This window comes from Galeopterus variegatus, unplaced genomic scaffold (assembly GCF_000696425.1).
Source record: "Galeopterus variegatus unplaced genomic scaffold, G_variegatus-3.0.2 Scaffold12512, whole genome shotgun sequence".
NCBI lineage: Eukaryota > Metazoa > Chordata > Mammalia > Dermoptera > Cynocephalidae > Galeopterus > Galeopterus variegatus.
In genome coordinates this window covers 586-18799 of record NW_007738623.1, presented here as the reverse complement: position 1 = coordinate 18799, position 18214 = coordinate 586, and the positions used below count along the sequence as shown (strand labels likewise).

Below are 18214 nucleotides of genomic sequence, written 5' to 3'. Positions count from 1 at the left end.
GACTCTGGGTGGGTAAAATTTTTGCCCAGCCTTAACTGGATTCAAAGGACACCATCAGTGAGTTGAACTTGGACTCAAAATTCTTCATAAAGAGGTTAAAAAAGAAGACACAGTTGTGAATACAATGATATATTTCTTTATTTTCATATATGCTCTAGCTAAAAGAGCAAGAGTATACATCAATAAAAAAATGAAAACAAGGCTTTGGCTGAAAAAAACATGCATTCAACAAATCGCGATAATAGCCAGACAAGAAGAAAGTTAGTTTTGCAAACTTCTAACTCCATTTGATTCAAAGAGAAACATAGCATAAATTTTAAAATTAACAAGAAAATAAAGTTTGAAATCTTTCACAGTGGCAAAACATTAACCTCTCTGTCAAAGGCAATTATTTTTTAAAAAGTGACCCAATAGAGAAATCTGGAAATATCAAGAAAAACTTCTGAACCACTTTCAGAGTGACATTCTGTCAAGCATACTTGTAAAATGTTTCCTTAAAGTGCTCTTGAGACGATGAAGATTGTCATGTCTCCAACAGTGAATTGATGCTGTCCCTTGGAATAAAATTTAGTCTCCATCTTTAAAAATATATGGCTTCTTTTAGGAATTCTTATATCTTGAAGATTTTTTATATTCTGGACAATTAAATGGATTCAGGTCATAAATTAAGAAACTAATAGTTACCACAACATGTAAGCAGCCTGAAAGCGTTTAATATGTATATATCCTACGAAAACATATCATTTGATATACACATAATATGAAAACTCCTTTATTTTTACTGGCATTCCAGTTTTTAAAATTCAGTCCCACATGCTACTGTGATGTTTTTTAAATGATACCTTCAAGTCACTGATTTCTTTCGGCTGCAGTGAAGAAGATATGGCAAGAAAAATGCTGCAGTGCCATCTCCTGGGAGAACATTCAGGAAATCCCTCAGTTCTAGTTCCATGGCAACAATTGACAATGTTTCTGTTTGTGGGAAAGAATATTTGAGTTAGAACTGAAAGTGTATCTTTCACCCAGTTCTCTTCTTAACCAACCAATTAGAAGCTAGTTCAGGTAAAAAAAATGTTATAACTACAAAGAAAAAAACATCAGTCTCAAATCCACAGACAACTTTACGGTTTTAACAACTTTTTATCTTTTCCAGAATCCTTTGAGTTTATTTTATACTAACCCCATGCAATTTAGATTTACTATTTCATTCCTGAATTACTACACTACTTTTCAATAGATTTCTACTATGCTCTAAAGAAAAATAGAATCATTTGAACACTGTTCTTAATGCTAGGACTATACTGCAGCTAATTTATGAAGATTGCCTGCTAGGACAGGAAATACCATGAATTGTTGGATAACATTTTCCTAAATACAGTTCCCATTATGAGATTTTCATGTTATTAACAAGCACAAATCTGTTTTCATGACCATTTTACCTTTTTTTCCAAACTGCAAAGTAAGGTGCTCTAGCAATCATTTTCACTATTAAGGAATTTATCGAACATTATGTGTACGGACAATTATACAATTTTATGATTCTATGGCTTTTTAATAGATATATGCTGCCCACTCCAAGGAAGAGAAGGATGACACTTAAGACCAACGTTCACAATAAACATCCATTTGGTCTTACGGCTCTATCCGCACTTCAGTGCCATTCTCCATGTGGTCCTTGCATACCCACCACTTAACTTTATTTGCAGAGTGAACAAAACATAAAATCAATCTAAAGTCTTCTGTCCAATATTCAGAAACCTAAATCATCCTTTATATAATGGAATGACCCGCACTTGTTGCCAAAGAGTTAATGAATGGAGCAGTAGTGGTGTATAGAAAAGATACCTAGCTCTGGAATCCAACAGACTTGGGAAGGGAACCAGATTCTTCTACCTACTCACTGAGTGACCTTAAGAAAGTCAGTTAACCTCCCAAGTCCTACTTTCCTAATCTATAATTTAGTAGTACCATCTACTGGCTTCCAGAGTTCCAGTAAGAATTAAATTAAAACACAATAATGCACGTGTGACATATAATAAGACGTTAATAAACAGCAACTACTAACTAGTTTGTAAAACCCATGTGAAAACAGGATTACTGATGTTTTCCTATCAAACTATTTTTTTTTTCCTTTTTGTCTTTTTTCGTGACTGGCAACGGATCGCAACCCTCAGTGTCACGCCCATACCGGCCGGGACCGGCAACGGGATCGCAACCCTCGGTGTTGCACCCGCACCTCGCTCAGCCAGTGAGCTGCCGGTCTGTATGTGGGATCCGAACCCTCGGCGGGAGCGCCGCCACACTCCCAAGTGGCACACTGTAGCAGTGCGCCACCGGGCCGGCCCTTTCTATCAAACTATTTACTTGCCTAAATGTGGAACCTGTACACAGCAATCCAAACACTAGTGTAGAGTCATTACAGAGCCAACAAAAATCTTGCCACTGCCCAATTCTCCCCTTCTGCCAACCAATGAGGGGCTAATACAGGTTATTAACTCCAAAAATAAGGTCAATATCTTAAATCCATAGTGTTACTTTAAAAATTGATATAGTACTTCTGTATATAATTTCTCATTTAATTCCTCCTATAATCCTCTCAGGTTTTTATTTAATCTAAGAATATACTAGTAGGTATCAAGCCTGATTTACAGTTGGGAAAACTGAGGCTAAGAAAAGATTAAAATAACTTGCTCTACTCCACTCACCAGCCACTCAAACCTAAAAGTTTTCTAAGAATGACCTACCTAAATGTAAACCAGCATGCTTAAAATACTAAAGCATGTCTAGAAAATATTCATCAAATGTTGAAAATAGTTATTTCTGGCTAGAGGGATTTTAAATGACTTTTTAAACTTTATTTTTGTAATTTACTACAGTACTAGAATTTTAAAAAATAAGCATAGTTCATTATTACAAAAGCAGTAACAAATATTTTCTTAAAGAAGCCATCCAGTACGCCTAGTTTAAATGGCTCTGCAATAGTGCAGTGATTCCCAACCAGGACAATTCTTTACCCCAAAGGACCATTGGGCAATGTCTGGAGACATTTTTGTTTGTTATAACCGGGGTAGTGCTACTAGAACCTAGCGGGTAGAAGCCAGGGATGCTCTTTAACATCCTAAAATGCACAGGGGAAACCCCCATGCACAAGGACAATTATGTGGCCCAAAATGTCAACAAACCAAGGTTAAGACACACTACATTACAGAAACAACAAATCCAAGCTCTTAAACTTATTATTTTTTTTTTTTTTCTTTTGTCTTTTTCTGTGTCCAGCAACGGATCGCAACCCTCAGTGTTGCCCCCGTACCAGACCGGGGACCGGCAACGGGATCGCAACCCTCAGTGTTGCTCCCGCGCCTCGCTCAGCCAGTGAGCGGGAACCGGTCTGTATGTGGGATCCGAACCCTCGGGTGGGAGCGCCGCCGCGCTTCCCAAGCGGCGCACTTATCCAGTGCGCCACCGGGCCGGCGCAAAGCTCTTAAACTTATTAAGTAAGTCCCTGACCTGTCTCCAACCTTACTCTCTTGCAATTTTGCCTAACATTTTACTCGAGTCAGTCCTGAACTTCTCATTATTCCCAGGATGTTAAAAACCAGCTTCCTCCAGGTCACTCAGTAAGTGACAGACCTGGAACTCAGTTGCAATTCTGCAGACTTCAATCCTGGGCCCTTCTTAGTGTAATACAGCTGCTAACAGAAAGACTTGTGAAATGCCCCTGAAGTTCTTCAGGTGTCTCCCCTTCCCATCAACAGTTACAGAATGTTTCCTATGGGAAAGGCACATTGCTGTGAGGAAGACACAACATGAAAAATCAGTAAAACACTACGCAAGCTCTAGAAGCATCACAGTTTAATAAAGGTATACCGCACACAGAACTAAGCCACACACACGTGCACCTCTGTATGCACACACAAACATATTTTGAAGATAGAGAAAAATGGAACATTTGGAGGAAAGACTACAGGTAAGTTAGGGCTGAATAGAAAGAGTGTGGACATGGATTAGAAAAGGATGAAGAAAGTCTTTTGACTAAGATGATGTTGCTAAGGTGTACAGATGTGGGACATCTGCACCGGTAAGAGATCCACCAACACAAATATTCAGTGATAAATTATGTGAAAAATTTGATGCAAGTGGGGCAAAGCAATCAAACACCTAACACTTCCATCTTCTGGAAACCAAAAGCACTCAGGGAGATGGGTAGGAGAGTTAGTAGGGAGTCACCTACTGCTCTTCCCAATCATAACACGTAACTTTAATTAAATGGGGATCTTCACAAAAATAATCTCCCATGGCCCCTGGCCCTGCCTAACATTTTAATAATTAATTACCTCAGCTGGAAAATAAAATTCCAACACTGTCAATTTCTAGTAGTTTATGTGCAAGCAACATAACCATACCCTTTTTCATCAAGCCAGCAATTAATTAGTGATACTAACATAACAGTAAAAATACAGCTAATCAGGTATCTATTAAGATTTATGGGCTGGCTGGTTAGCTGAGTTGGTTAGAGCACAGCCTTATAACACCAAGGTCAAGGGTTCAGATCCCCATGCCAGCCAGCTGCTCACCCCCCACTAAAAAAAAAAAAAAAAAAAAAAAAAGGGGAAAAAAAAAAAAAAAATTTGGGAAAAAAAATTGGAAAAGCAATCATATAGGCAATTTCTTAAAAAAAAAAAAAAAGACTGTGAACAATGAAAATTCAAGTAACTACCTATGCTGTGAAATACTGTACAATTTAGAGACACTCCACTTTCAAATCCCTGAGGAACTTGTCATTCCTCAATGATTGCTTACAATTATGTCTAATAATAATAACCTTAACTTCTACATGTAGGAAATTAAGTAAATTAAGCACACAGATCATTAATAAAAGATGTAATTGTCTTAATGTCTACTCAAGTTTTTAAAATATTGAAGTTGTGAGTTTCTATGACTGTGATATGTTTGAAAAGATTAACTTAGAACATCTGATCTGTGACTACGAGAGATAAATGAATATCATACGTGATGGGGGCATGTGAATGTTGAAAATAAGCATTCCAGATGATTCTATACGTCAGCAAATTTAAAACAAAGGCTCTTAAATTTATTATCAAGCAAAAAAGATCATTCTACCTTTTAATGATGAGAGGTAAAGTCGGTATTTCTCTCCACCACATTTTATTCTCTGACAAAGTTCAGGCAGCAGTTTTTTCCACCACAGAGTCTATCTTAGGAAAAAGTGTATAAATTTTACTTTGATGTATTTTATATTCAGTTTCCAATGAGAATAAGAAGATTGTGCAAGAAAGCAAATGGCAAAGATGTACCATTTTGGTTAAGGCACCCAACTTTGATATAACACAAATTATATCAGCAGCCAGTCTTATGCTTAAACTGTAACATAAAAGTCAGGTTTGTAACTTGAAAATCCAATAATACATGTATTGTACATATGAACAAAGATATTTTCAAGAAGAAATACAAACATGTCCTGTTATCTCTTAGGTGGCAAAAAGGAAAGAAGGAAGAAAAGAAAAAGTACTAAAATCTAAAACTCTTCTAATTTCTAAACTAAAGACCATATGGCACCGAATATATTTTCTCATCATATATTACGATTCCCAAATCTTCAAGTAATCACCCACTTCATCTCCAAAGAAGAGATTTTTAATGATATGATGGGATGATAACATAACATCACCATACCTTTTAACAGCACCTAACAGTACTCAAAACACCTCACATATATGAGGGAGGTCAAGAGTTTGGATCCCCATAGCAGCCAGCCACCAAAATGAATAAGTAAATAAAATAAACATATACAAAGGTACTTCAAAAAGTTCATGGAAAGATTGTATTATCATTTAATTCTATTTTTCCATAAACTTTTTCAAGTATCCTCATGTGCTTTTTGGACTCACACAGCCCTGTGAGGTTGGACCCATTTCGCAGATAATGGAACAAGATTATCAAATCTGATTATCACTGACAAGTCTAAAAATGTAATATGAAAAGCATACCCGGTTCTCTTCTTTCAGTTCGTGATTAGCGTATGGAATGACTGCCTCTGGGCATCTCTCTAACAGTGTGTCTATGCACTGTTCATACTCTTTCAAGCGCGTATGACACAGAACATGAACACTGAGGCCAGCAATAGTGTCTTCTGAGAGTGGCTCCAAGAACGGAATAATGCAAGCTATGTCAAATGAAGGACCACATACAAGAGACTATGAACAGAAAAGTGAAATGTTATGGAATGAAGCACCCAAAAAACTAAAGCCAACTATAGAATACAATTTTTTAAAAAAGACTAAACTTGACTTGCCAAAAAGAGAAAAAGAATGCAATTGTAGAGCACATGCATATGGTCCTTATTTAATAAATCTAAGTGGACCGAAGTATTAAGTAATCTTGAAACCACTCCTACTTTAAAGAATAAAGATCTGTTTAACAGAAAGCAAACATTTTTCAAATAACATGATTTTATCTGCTTTGGATGAATTGCAAATTAAAACTAATAAGAATTCTTTAGGCTTCTATCCTAAGTAAATAATTAACATATAGTTATAGACTTACATTCAATGATACTCACCACAAGAGTATTCACAATATTGAAAAATTACAAGTAATCTAAATGTTCAATGGTAAGAAAAGAGCAAATAAATTATGGTACATTCATATGATAGAATATAGCCATCAAAATAATGTTTTCAAAGTCTTGTTAATGAGAAAAAGCTCATGATAAAAAGCTGAATAAAAAGACCTTAACACAGAATTATACAGTAGTCCTCCCTCATCTGCAGGAGATACGTTCCAAAACTCACAATGGATGTCTTAAACCCTCCATATACTGTGTTTTTTTCCTACATATACATATAGGGTTTAATTTATAAATTAGGCACAGTAAGAGATTAACAACTAGTAATAAAATAGAACAATATGCCAGTATCTCTACTTTTGTGTTTTGGGGCCATTACTAAGTAAAATAAGGATTACTTGAACACAAACATGGTGGTAACAGAATGGTGGATCTCACAAAGAGATGGCTATTAAGTGACTAATGGGCATGGACAGCATGGATGCACCAAACTGAGGGCTGATTCACATTTTGGGTGGGATAGAGTAGATCATGCTGCTCAGAATCGCACACAACTTAAAACTTAAGAATTATTCAGTTGGTTAGAGCATGGTGTTATGACACCAAGGTCAAGGGTTTGGATCCCCACTGTGGCCAGCGGCCAAAAAAAAACCACTACCAAAAAAACCAAACAACTTATGAATTGTGCATTTCTGGAATTTTCTGTGTAATATTTTCAGACCATGATTGACCACAGGTGACTGAAAAAAACTGTGGAAGTAAAACCATGGCAAAGGGGGAGACTATATTCACGGCATGGTCAGTTCTGTAAAATCTACATAGGTATATGCATATATGGAAATACCTTTGGAAGAGTATCACAGTTTGAAACAGAGATTAGCTCACTGGATGAGAAGACAAAGCATGTTTTTTTTTTTCTTTTCACATTTCACTGTATTTTCCAAATTTTCCATAATAAGCATGTGCTACATATATAATCAAAATTAAAATTTAACATTTAAGAAAACTAAAGTGATTGTTTAGAACCTAATCATCTGTATCAATACCATTTACCACAAGCTGAATGACAGGGAACAGGTATTATTTCAGTATCTCAAACTTAACCAGTTTTTTACTTTTAGGCATTTAACTTGAAAGTATTTTACATACTACTTTTGATTCTATCACCAAAATAATCTTGCTTTCCCTTTCTCCTGAATAAAGATGAGATGGTTACGTCCTGATTTTCTTCTCTTGTATCCTTTTTGCTACAGCATCTTCTCAGACTTACAGACGGACATGGAACATGAACTATCCATTCGCAGTCAGTGTGATTATTTTATTCCAAATATCTAGCAAGGATTGGCTAGGAAAATAAGGTAGGTCCCTTTTCTTTCTGTAACTTTAATAAATTGTCCATCTGAATAATTTCCTTACAATAAGATGGCAAAGAGGAGATAATGTGATAATTTCCCATTCACACATCTTCCAACATGGAACACAGATAATTTCTATATTCAATTCTTGGTTAATCGGGATAATGGGTGGTGCAGGAAGGGGACAGTCATGGATAACAAACCATGGTTAAAATGAAAGTAGTCAAAACTTGGTATAAAATGGATTACTTATAAAATTTTACTTAGTTTTATCCATGTCATTAAGAAGTCTGAAATGGGCCGGCCCGGTCCCATTGGGAAGCGCTTCCCCCACTTGGGAAGTGCGGCGGCGCTCCCGCCGAGGGTTCGGATCCCACATACAGACCGGTTCCTGCTCACTGGCTGAGCGAGGTGTGGGAGCAACACCGAGGGTTGTGATCCCGTTGCCGGTCCTGGTCCGGTACGGGCGCAACACTGAGGGTTGCGATCCGTTGCCGGTCAGTAAAAAAGACAAAAAAGAAAAAAAAAAAAAAGAAGTTTGAAATAAGTACGATAGTTAAGAAACACTAAACAACACATATATAATATCACTGGATTGAAAAATGATTCAAAGGCTACTGTTATTAAAGTACTGCTAATGTCTGCTTCTTAGCAGAGTGCTCCATTTTTTTTTTCAGTATTGGAAATGGACCCCTCGCCACCCTCAACACCTGTGTTATCCCTTCCCTTCTCCAATAAAGATCCCTCACCCGCTGCTCTGACTCTGCAGGGCTGGAATCCACAGACTCCTTGTCTTCTCCACCTAGACCATCACAACTGTCATTCTAAGGACAGATGGCTGTCAAGGAGGTCGGGGGGAGGAGAACCACAACAATTTTGGCAAAAGGCAGGACATTTACTTGTTAGTGTTTTATTCCAAACAGCAGCTTTTTGACATACGAGTGGTTTATAGACTGTTCTTACTTTTAGTATTGCACAAATACACTATTGTGGTGATTGAGGACAATAGATACTCATATGAAATCTGTGGCAGGGGAGGGGAGACAAGTGTTATACAATCCTGGAAAAGCTCTCCAAGTGATTCCAAGCCACCCCTAATTCGTCTAGGTGAGAACCGATAAAATCTTTTGTTTCTCGATGGTTTTTTCTTAATGTCTAACACTAATTGACCCACAGATAATCTAGAAAAAGCTATAACTAGGGAAAGTATTTTCAAAAGTTTAGGCCAACTACATTTCTGTCCTTTAATAGCAAAGATTCCCAGAAAGAATGTATCCTTTTTAAATACTTTAAAACGTATTTTAAAAGATCACTGAATTACACTTTGCCAAGCAGTGACTATAAATATGCTTTGAAACTTTATCAGGGGAAATTTAATAGCACTCACTACTATTAGGATTTAAATATGTAATTAGTACACATGTTCTGGGAGGACAAGGGCCTGCCTATCCTGTGCAATACTGTCTATCACAGGTACAAGGTAAATGTTCAAGCAATATTCATGAAATGAACACATCTGAGGCTAAGCCCTCAGAAGCCTCTGTGTCATAAGGGTACTAGTGACAAAAGACAAGAATCTTCTTTGGTGATTTTTTTTTTAGAAAAATGTAAATGACTCCATCTCTAGAGACTACACAGTCCTGTCTAAAAGCTGAGTCTAAGAAATATGGCCCCTTGAGCTTCCTTCCCCAAACTCCATCTTCAATTTGACATTTTGGGTTTTTAGGCAATAACCACACTTACACCAGTTCCCAGAGTGTAAAGCAAAGACTGCAGATTCAAAAGCCTAAAGGGGAAAAATAGAAAATGAAAATGCACGAAGGCAACAGGGTATAAGAAAAATGAACATGGGGATCAGGAAGACATGGAAGTGAGAAGTGTGCAGAAAGGACAGCATGAGCACTGCCCATCGAGGGCGGCCACCAGTCTGTACCGGCCCTCGGGGCCTGGAAACAGTGAGAGTCCAGGGTCACCAGTCCTGCTGAATTTTTCAAGAGTAACTGGAAACTCAATTCTTATATTAACTCTTAATTTTTACATGTTGGCAGCTATACTGGGAAGACCAAACAAAACATGTGGAGATTATATCTGGGCACTGAGCTACATTAAATAAAATCACATGCATATCTAATCCAGTCTGATCTACCAAGTCAAATGAAGATTATTTCTCATTTCCAGTCAAAACACTGGCATGGCCAGAATTCTTGCAGGATGATCTATGCTCTCTAATCATTCCTTTCTTATTTTTTAAAAATCCTTTTATAGGAGCTGGATAAACTGGCTACTTTGTCTTGTTTCTTATAAGACAAACAGTAGTGGTTGGCTTGAGTTGGAGGCCTAAAATATGTAAATCAACACCAAAAAAAAAAAAAAATGGATTACATCAATAAAAACACCACTAAACATTTGCCACATTTTCATTTCACAAAGAGTTTTCAAGCACATCCTCAAAATGAGGAAGGCAGTCACGTGACTTGGTGATGCTCGCTGAAACCAGCCTCTCAGCACAGAAGGCCCACTTGTCAGCAGTTTTAGGCAGAGGCAGGAATCCCCTCCAAAGCTCCTGAGTATGCCTAACTATGATTTTCCCACCCAAATTATACATTCTAGATTAAGAGGACACGAGGTCTTACCAAATTTAATTCTTACATTATATTATAATATGCATATTCATAAGAAAAAGAGGCATTTTTATTTACCTGTAATTTTGAAAGGTCTTCTGTGTAGTTTTTATCAGCTGAGGAATCAGACGATATTAAGACATGAACCCATGGGTAAATTAAGCCATAATGACTACAGGAGTTTATCTAAAACACAGAAGAAATTTACCATAAACAAAACATAACAAAAAAACCCTTTATCCATTCCACAGAAAGCAAGCAATCATTAATCCTCTGCCATGTCACAGAATTAGGTATACACTTTCCTGAAAATGGGGAAGGAAAGTCTTTTAGAATGTATTCCTCTGGAAAATGTTTCAGCCTTTCTGCTTTTGCTCTAAATATTCCTTTATATTTTAAAATCTAAAATATTCGAAAGATGCATTTCCTAGCAAAAAGAACGATACAGCTTTTAAGTTAATTATACTCAAAAAGAGTTAACAGTAATACTGGAAATAATTTTTATTTATACTACTTTCTTTGGGAAGCAAAATATCTTCCATAAGTTCTCAAGACAATTCCCATGAAGCCTTACTCAAGAAGCTGGTGACATGGGCTGGATGTTTAGCTCAGTGGGTTAGAGCATGGTGCTGATAACACCAAGGTCCAGGGTTTGATCTCTGTACCAGTCAGCCACCAAAAAAAGAAAGAACATTAGCCACATCATCCCTGAGAGACAAAGGCACTGGAAGAAAACACGGGAGCAAAAAAGACAGAAAGAGCTGTTATTACTGCCTTGAATGCTACAGAATGGTTCTGTGTGTGCAGCTGACAGGAAATGGGATCCCAGTAAGGAAGTCCCCCTCCCACAAGCCGTCTGCAGTTCCTCTCCCACTAGGGAGGTCTGCAGATGTCTCTTCTCTCATATTCTACTTAATGGTCCTCTGCTGAGGAGGGAAAGACGTGGTGATGTTCTGGGGAAAGCCCCTTTCCACATGCTTCGGTTACTGAGGTACCACTGCAAGTAAGTAATAGAGGAGCAGTAGGGGCATTCTTTGGAATATAAAATTATTTAAAGTACGGGCAACTTTAGTCATAAACAAGTTTTAAGTGTATTTTTAAATCCTGCTTAAGTAAGATAGCTGGTAATAGAAAACTGGGTTCAATTCTAAGTCATTAAAAATAAGAAGGTACATAATTGTAATGTGCAATGTGTGAGTTTTATTTAATGTATTATATTCCATTTTCTTACCAGATCCTCTGACGTTCGCAATGGTGTGGTATCAGGAGGCTGCCTCTTAGATAACCTCCGGATGTATTGGGATGTGAGCTTGAAAAAGAGCTCCTGAATTACCACATCTGGGAGACATGCCACTAGCTGAGCTTCCCAAAAGTCTACCAAGAGCTGAGGAATCACATCTTCATCCTTACCACAGAGCACCTTGAAAACAATGAAACAAGCCTGTGTATGCCAGATAAATATAGCACTGATTAAGTTATAGCTGGGTTGAATATCACTCCATCACGTGGGCCATGCAATTAATAATTTACCATTAGCACTGGTGCCATGGCAAAAGCAAGTTTAGACATTTTCAGCAGGAAACAGATTCTAGGTTGCATGAATGAAGTTTTCTCCAGATACCTTCTTTTAATTTGTACTTTTATCAAATTGATGATGTATAAGTCTGTTTTTTCAATAAACAAACGAAAAACTCATTTCTCTTATTCTGCTCCTCACTCTCCACTGATCTTATCAGGCCATCCAGAAAAATTACATTTTCAAGGTGACACACCTTAAAGAAGGAATCTGCTTCTTCAATTCCAATTTTGTTGTTCTTCTGCAAGCCCAGGACTGAAGCCACAAGCAATCCAGATTGAGTCTCTTTCAAGTAAATTGCAAGCTCAGTTGGAACAACCTGTCCCTTCCTCCGTTGAATCAATAGCCGAGGTTCCAGAATGAAGCCACACACCAACTTCATCTTCAGATAAAAAAATTTAGAAAGAAAATGTAGATTGCATTCAGATTGTTCATCTTGGAAACACATACTAGTACATTCACAATTCATGGCTAAGCTATTACTAATTTACTTTTATCACAATTTTTTAACTATAAAAACTTGTTCTTACACAAAGGACATCATTAACTGTCTTATAGAAATTATTAATATTTAACTAGGCATCAAGATGTCCTATTTTTGTAGAGAGCTTTATATTTAAGTTCTTATTATATTTCTACTTGATTAGAAAATAAAAAAATCAAAATTACGGAAAGAAAATTCATTTTTCTAGAATTCTACTCTTCAAAGCAGAGGACACCCTGATGTTGACTTTCCCTCCTCATCCTAACAAAACGTGTCATTTGTACAGTGATAAAGCACTTCTGTTCTTCTCATTTTAGAAACCAAGACATACTGTTGCATTTGACCACAGTCAGGGAGCAAAAACAACAGTGTAGGAGCAGAGATTCTGAAGTCGGGCCGCCTGGTTCTTCTGGCTCTACCAGTCACCAGCTGTGTGATCCTGGTGTCTTAATTCCCACATCTGTATAATAGCCATAACAGCATCTTCCTTGTAGTATTATTATAAGAATTAAATCAGATAAAATATGCAGGGGCTTAGAATAGGCCTGAGACATAGTAAGTGCTCAATTAACATTACCTCTTATTTTCTTCCCCTAAATGACCAACGTCTTTGGCTCATGTCCCTAAATGACCTCTTTCCCTCAGGAAATAACCTCTCTTCCTTTGAAACACCATTCAAATGTCTAATCCTCCATAAAGTCATCTGTGATTTTCCCAAGTATGAGCTATTTCTGCAACTACTAGACTCCTAAGGCTCAGTGCTAATATTCCCCTGCTGTACTTAAATACACATCACTCCTCTATTTTCAGTGCATACACCATATCCTTCATGCTACATTAGACTGTCTGGCTAGGGGCAGAGCCTGTATATTCTTCAGTACCAAGCACAGTGCTCTGAACTCACCTGACACTAAGGTGAAAGGTCTTTGTATGCCCATTGCTGCCATTTATCAGTCTTATTTCTTTTTCATTTGTCAGATCCAAAGTCCCACTTGGATCACTTCCCTTTTAATAGTAAGTCTGTTTTCCATTACGACTAAGAAAATATGAGCTAGAAAGAAGCCAGAGGAAGGCTAAACACCTCAGGACTACCAGGTCCAATTTCAGCCTGCTTTCAACACCAGGGAGGGCATCATACCTCTGGATGGCTTTTCATTTCATTTCTGTACATGTCAAGATCTCCCATTTTAAGAGCCACTGTTGCCTTGGTCAACGTCACTAAAATCGATGAAAACCCAGAACTATCCAGCTTCCTTAGATAGCTCATGGCAGTTAAAGGATTAATATTCTTCATAGAAGGACTACAGAGAATATGGGGCAGTTGCTTCGGCTCAGCCACATGAAACATCTGAACCACTTTTGCTGCTAACTCCTTTGGTGAGAATGAACAAGGAATAATAAAAGATCAGTCAGCCAACAGAAAGCAACAAAATCAGCACACACACATATATATGAAGCCAAGATACAAAGACTGTAAACATAAAATTATATTATGTTTTGATTAAAAAAGACAGAGTTGATACTAATGTTTGGAGACCTGAGATGACCTAAAGTGATCTCTTTGCTGAGTTATAATGAAGAAAAAGCAGTGAAAATATGTGCTAGGTTGTGACAAACATTTCCAACTTTACTAAGAATTCACAAGAAGAAAAATATTTCATTAAATTAAGCTTAAAAGTCCACCATTAAAAAACTATAACTTTGTTCAAAATATACTCAATGAAGTAGCTTATATGAGAAAATTTCAATTCTCTCAAAACCTTAAATCATTTGGTATCACAATTTCCAACTTGTCATATTTGCGTTCAACTATGTTTAAAATACCTGAGGGACTAAAAATAATCCTTAATAATGTCTTAAAGTCACTGGGCCAGGTTTCATAAGTGAAGTTTTGGGCACAGAGAATGGGGCAACTAGTGTTGTGGGAAGGACTGCAGATGAGGAGGAGGAAGGCAAGGCCCACATCTGTCACTCTTCTAAAGACATGCTGCTGTCATTGGGCAGGTCACTCAACCACAATGGACCACATCTACCTGTCTATATAATGAGAAAGTATGGGATGACCCACAATTCTTTCCCCAGCTGTAATTCTATGATCATTAATGAAGAAAAGGGCACACTACCTTCTTAGAAAAAGAATATCAAAGAAGAAAAATATATGGAACCTGACTTCTAAATAGCATTACATAGATTACTAAAATGAAAAGTTAAAAGTATTAGCTTAACTAAATAGAAAACTATATTCACTTCACTTAATTCTTCATCCAGGTCTTCATAAAGTGAATGATTGATATAGAAGATTAATCCCTTCTCATATTTCTGTGATCCATCCTCTACAGTCCAGTCCACACGTGCCAAAACTTCAGCCATAGACAAACCAGACATCTTATAGTAAGGCAAAGCAAGGTGGGAATGCTGGGTGTCAAGCCTAAAGAGAAGGAAATAAAAATCCTCAAATTTGTAATTTTTAAGCCTGATACCTAACACATTCAATAATAAAACAGATCATGCTTTCCAGAAGACATAAATCTCAAAATACTCTTCTACTGCCCTTAGTAATTAGAACAAATGGCTAAGGTTTATTTTATAATGTCATTCTAATTAATGCAGGGTTTTTTTGTCTGCTCATAATAAAAATAGAAAAGCAATTAATTAAGTGAATTTTAATATTCATGATGGCAAATATTCTAAAGTTATGGTGTTTATAGGAAGGAAAAGTCTGTTTTACTAATTTATAATCATTCATATGAGTCAAGTAAGCCTCTAAAACAATCATACAAAAAATTTTATAAACATCATTCTTAAAAGTAAAAATCACAATTCATTCTAGTGTTCCTTTCTGACATCATAAAAGCACTGACTACTAAGATTAAAATCACAGGCGGCCCAACTCATGCTGACAATAAACTAGTAATACGGCTATCTCAGAGATTTTCACTGGTCATTGGCCCCTCGAGGCCTGAAAAATACTTCAAATTCCTAATTTAAGTGGTGAGAGACTTATGAACTTGAGACTTTCCGCTCATCTAGTAAACTGTGACTCCATGAAGGTAGGGATAGGTCACGTTCATCTTTGCATTTCTAAGGCTAGCACAGCTCTTAGCACACAGTATGTGCTCACAGAAGCTTGTGGACTAAGTGAATAAATGAACTGCTTGTACTTATGTGTTCCTCCATTTACCAGGTAACTACCAGAGATGGAAAAACTAATCAGTATGCCCCAAGTTCTGGATGGCTTCCGTAGCATGGTTCCAAGAGGTGTCACCAACCTGCTGTAACAGTCTCCAAGGTGCCCACAACTTTCTTTAAATGCTTCTAAAAGCTCTGTTTTCTCCCCAGGTTCCAGCTGACTGGCATCCATCAGGGCAGCTCTCACCAACAGATGAGCCTCGCTGAGAAGGTGGATGCAGCTCTGGGTTTTTACAGTCTTGTAGGTATTACTATAGTCTACCTAAAACAAAAAAGACAAACAGCTAACATTGCTGAAGACTCCCCAAAGTTCCCCAGTTCTTAAGAACATCTATTTATTTTACGTTAAATCCTAAAAATAAATAAATAAGTGGTTATTTATCATTCTGACAGGGCCTTAGCTGAAGTACTTTTGTCCCCACAATCTATGAGCCAGTTTAATACATACATGATTGTAAACACTACCTTGTTAAGCAGCTCTAACCATTAGAGAAGGTCCAAATAATACTATAATACTAATAATACTGTTAACTTACCAATAATTTGATGCCAAGTGGATAAGGGTAATGAACGTATTTGAAACAGTTAACTTATTTTTTTTTAAATGTCCTGTGATTTAACTCTGTCTCAAATTGAGACTGAGTATCCCCTGCTTAAGTTTAGTTTCAATCGGTGAGTTTAGGTTCTACTACATCTATTTCCATAACTCACAGTAGGCTCATAAAAATGATCATTAGCAAATCTGAGTCAATCAGTATATTCAGACTCCAGTAGTTGAATCATCTAGATGCAGTCTAAGACTTTCAATTAAGCAAGACTAAAAAGACAGGGCAAAGCTGATATAATTATCATCATTAAAATGCCAGGCAAAAATCAGGCAATACCTTGACCTGATGATAAAAACAAACATCACCAACGAGGGGCAGATGGACATCACCTGCCTCCGGATGTGATACCCTAAAAGTACACAACATCACCTATGCAATATTCTGGCTGAGAATGCATAACCTGAATCTAATCAAGGGGTGGGGGGAAATAAATCAAACACACCCCAAATCGGGAACACTCTCAGGAAAAAAAAAAAAAAAAGGTAGAAGGGAAAATTGTATTTTTCAAAAATGTCAATGACATATTAAAAAAAGGCTACAGAAATATCCCAGATTTAAGTAGGCTAAGGAAATGTAATAGTTAAAATATGCTACCTGATCCTAGACTGGATCCTGGACTAGAGAGGAGGAAAATGCTAAGCCATTAAGTCAAATGACAAAACTGGAGTATGAACTGTAGACCTAAAGTATGTAAATGTTAAATTTACTGAAGCTTATGACCATACTGTGGTTATGCTGACTTTTAGAAAATACACACTGAGGTATTTAGGGGCGAAAGGCTATGGTGTACACAATTTACCTTCCAAGGGATCAGACAAAAAAAGTATGTGTATGTGTGTGCGTTTAGAAAGGACAAGAGTGCAAAAAAAGAAAGAGAAAAGCAAATGAAGTAAAATATGCAAATATACAGGTTTTCTCTGTACTATTTTTATTCTCGCAACTCTTCTGTAAGTTTGAAATTATTTCAAAATAAAGAGTTAAAATAATTGCCAAGGATGAGTAGGAAGCTGTCATTCTTAGACCAGAAGTAAGGATGCCCACTCCAGGCCCCTACCCACAGGACAATGCTGCACAGGCTGCAGTGCGCTGGGACAATCTACTAATGTTTCAAAGAAAGAAGAGTGAGATGGGGTAAATAATCTTAGATTTCTTTCATTTTCACTTCCTGGTTCTCTTTGTTAGGAGCGGTCAAAGGCTACTTATGTTTGGCCTGGATAACCAAGGGAGTCTTATTTTACTGAAGGGAATTTCTACTGGCTCCTCAAATGTTAGAAGCTATAAAAATGAGAAGGAGGAGAAAGATATACACTCCACTGTCAGAACCTAGAATCTGGTTGGCTGTGGCATCCTGAATGTCTGATAATTAGAATCAATTTCTGATCATCAATTTCACTCTATATTTCTACAAATATGAATCAGATGTCTGAAAAGAGTACCATTTCTTTGTACAGTTGCATTGGTGAGGTCGTATTCACAATATACAAATTCCACCCAGCCTCAGCTACAGGAGGTATTTTGATCTTAACACTGGTATCTTTTTTAGAACTAAAAGCAAAACAAAGGACAAGATTTGTAAGATAAGACATATTATTAACAAATGGCAGTTTTAAGTGGTAAATATTGAATAACATAAAATAATATAACTATGAAATCACCTTCATTTAGTAATTTTTTCAGTGATTAGTTTTGCAGTCGGTTTTTATAAAACATTAGTTCACAACACTACATAGGCCTACAGCATTTAATATTCTATAACTATCACGTATTGATAAACCTATCCCTTCCAATTCACTCC

The 18214-nt window shown here is 36.9% G+C and overlaps 1 protein-coding gene across 3 annotated transcripts; it reads right to left on the bottom strand.

Moving 5' to 3' along the window:
• Window positions 1–113: 113 nt before the first annotated feature.
• LOC103581181 (Hermansky-Pudlak syndrome 3 protein) lies at window positions 114–17958 on the bottom strand. Of its 3 annotated transcripts, XM_008563071.1 has the most exons (11): window positions 17856–17958; window positions 15892–16073; window positions 14870–15050; window positions 13761–13994; window positions 12335–12520; window positions 11794–11982; window positions 10641–10748; window positions 6009–6215; window positions 5122–5212; window positions 843–972; window positions 114–635 (listed from the first exon to the last, which is right to left on the bottom strand). In XM_008563071.1, exons 1-10 carry the CDS (start codon window positions 17874–17876, stop codon window positions 845–847), a joined length of 1527 nt encoding a protein of 508 aa, XP_008561293.1. In that variant the 5' UTR covers window positions 17877–17958; the 3' UTR covers window positions 114–635; window positions 843–844. The 3 variants fall into 3 exon arrangements, 2 of the variants coding, with proteins under 2 accessions (XP_008561293.1, XP_008561294.1); XR_549634.1 differs by lacking the exon at window positions 114–635 and having other exon boundaries at window positions 889–972; window positions 5122–5216; XM_008563072.1 differs by lacking the exons at window positions 114–635; window positions 843–972; window positions 5122–5212; window positions 6009–6215 and adding an exon at window positions 8839–9727.
• Between the last annotated feature and the right edge of the window lie 256 nt (window positions 17959–18214).

Excerpts from the sequence above, each read along its gene's own strand:
- LOC103581181 (XM_008563071.1), bottom strand. The coding sequence starts at position 17,876 with ATGCAACTGTACAAAGAAATG. Across the intron at positions 16,074-17,855 it reads TGCAACTGTACAAAGAAATG|GTAGACTATAGTAATACCTA; the intron begins GTACTCTTTTCA and ends TTTTTGTTTTAG. Across the intron at positions 5,213-6,008 it reads AACTGAAAGAAGAGAACCGG|ACTCTGTGGTGGAAAAAACT; the intron begins GTATGCTTTTCA and ends TTCCTAAGATAG.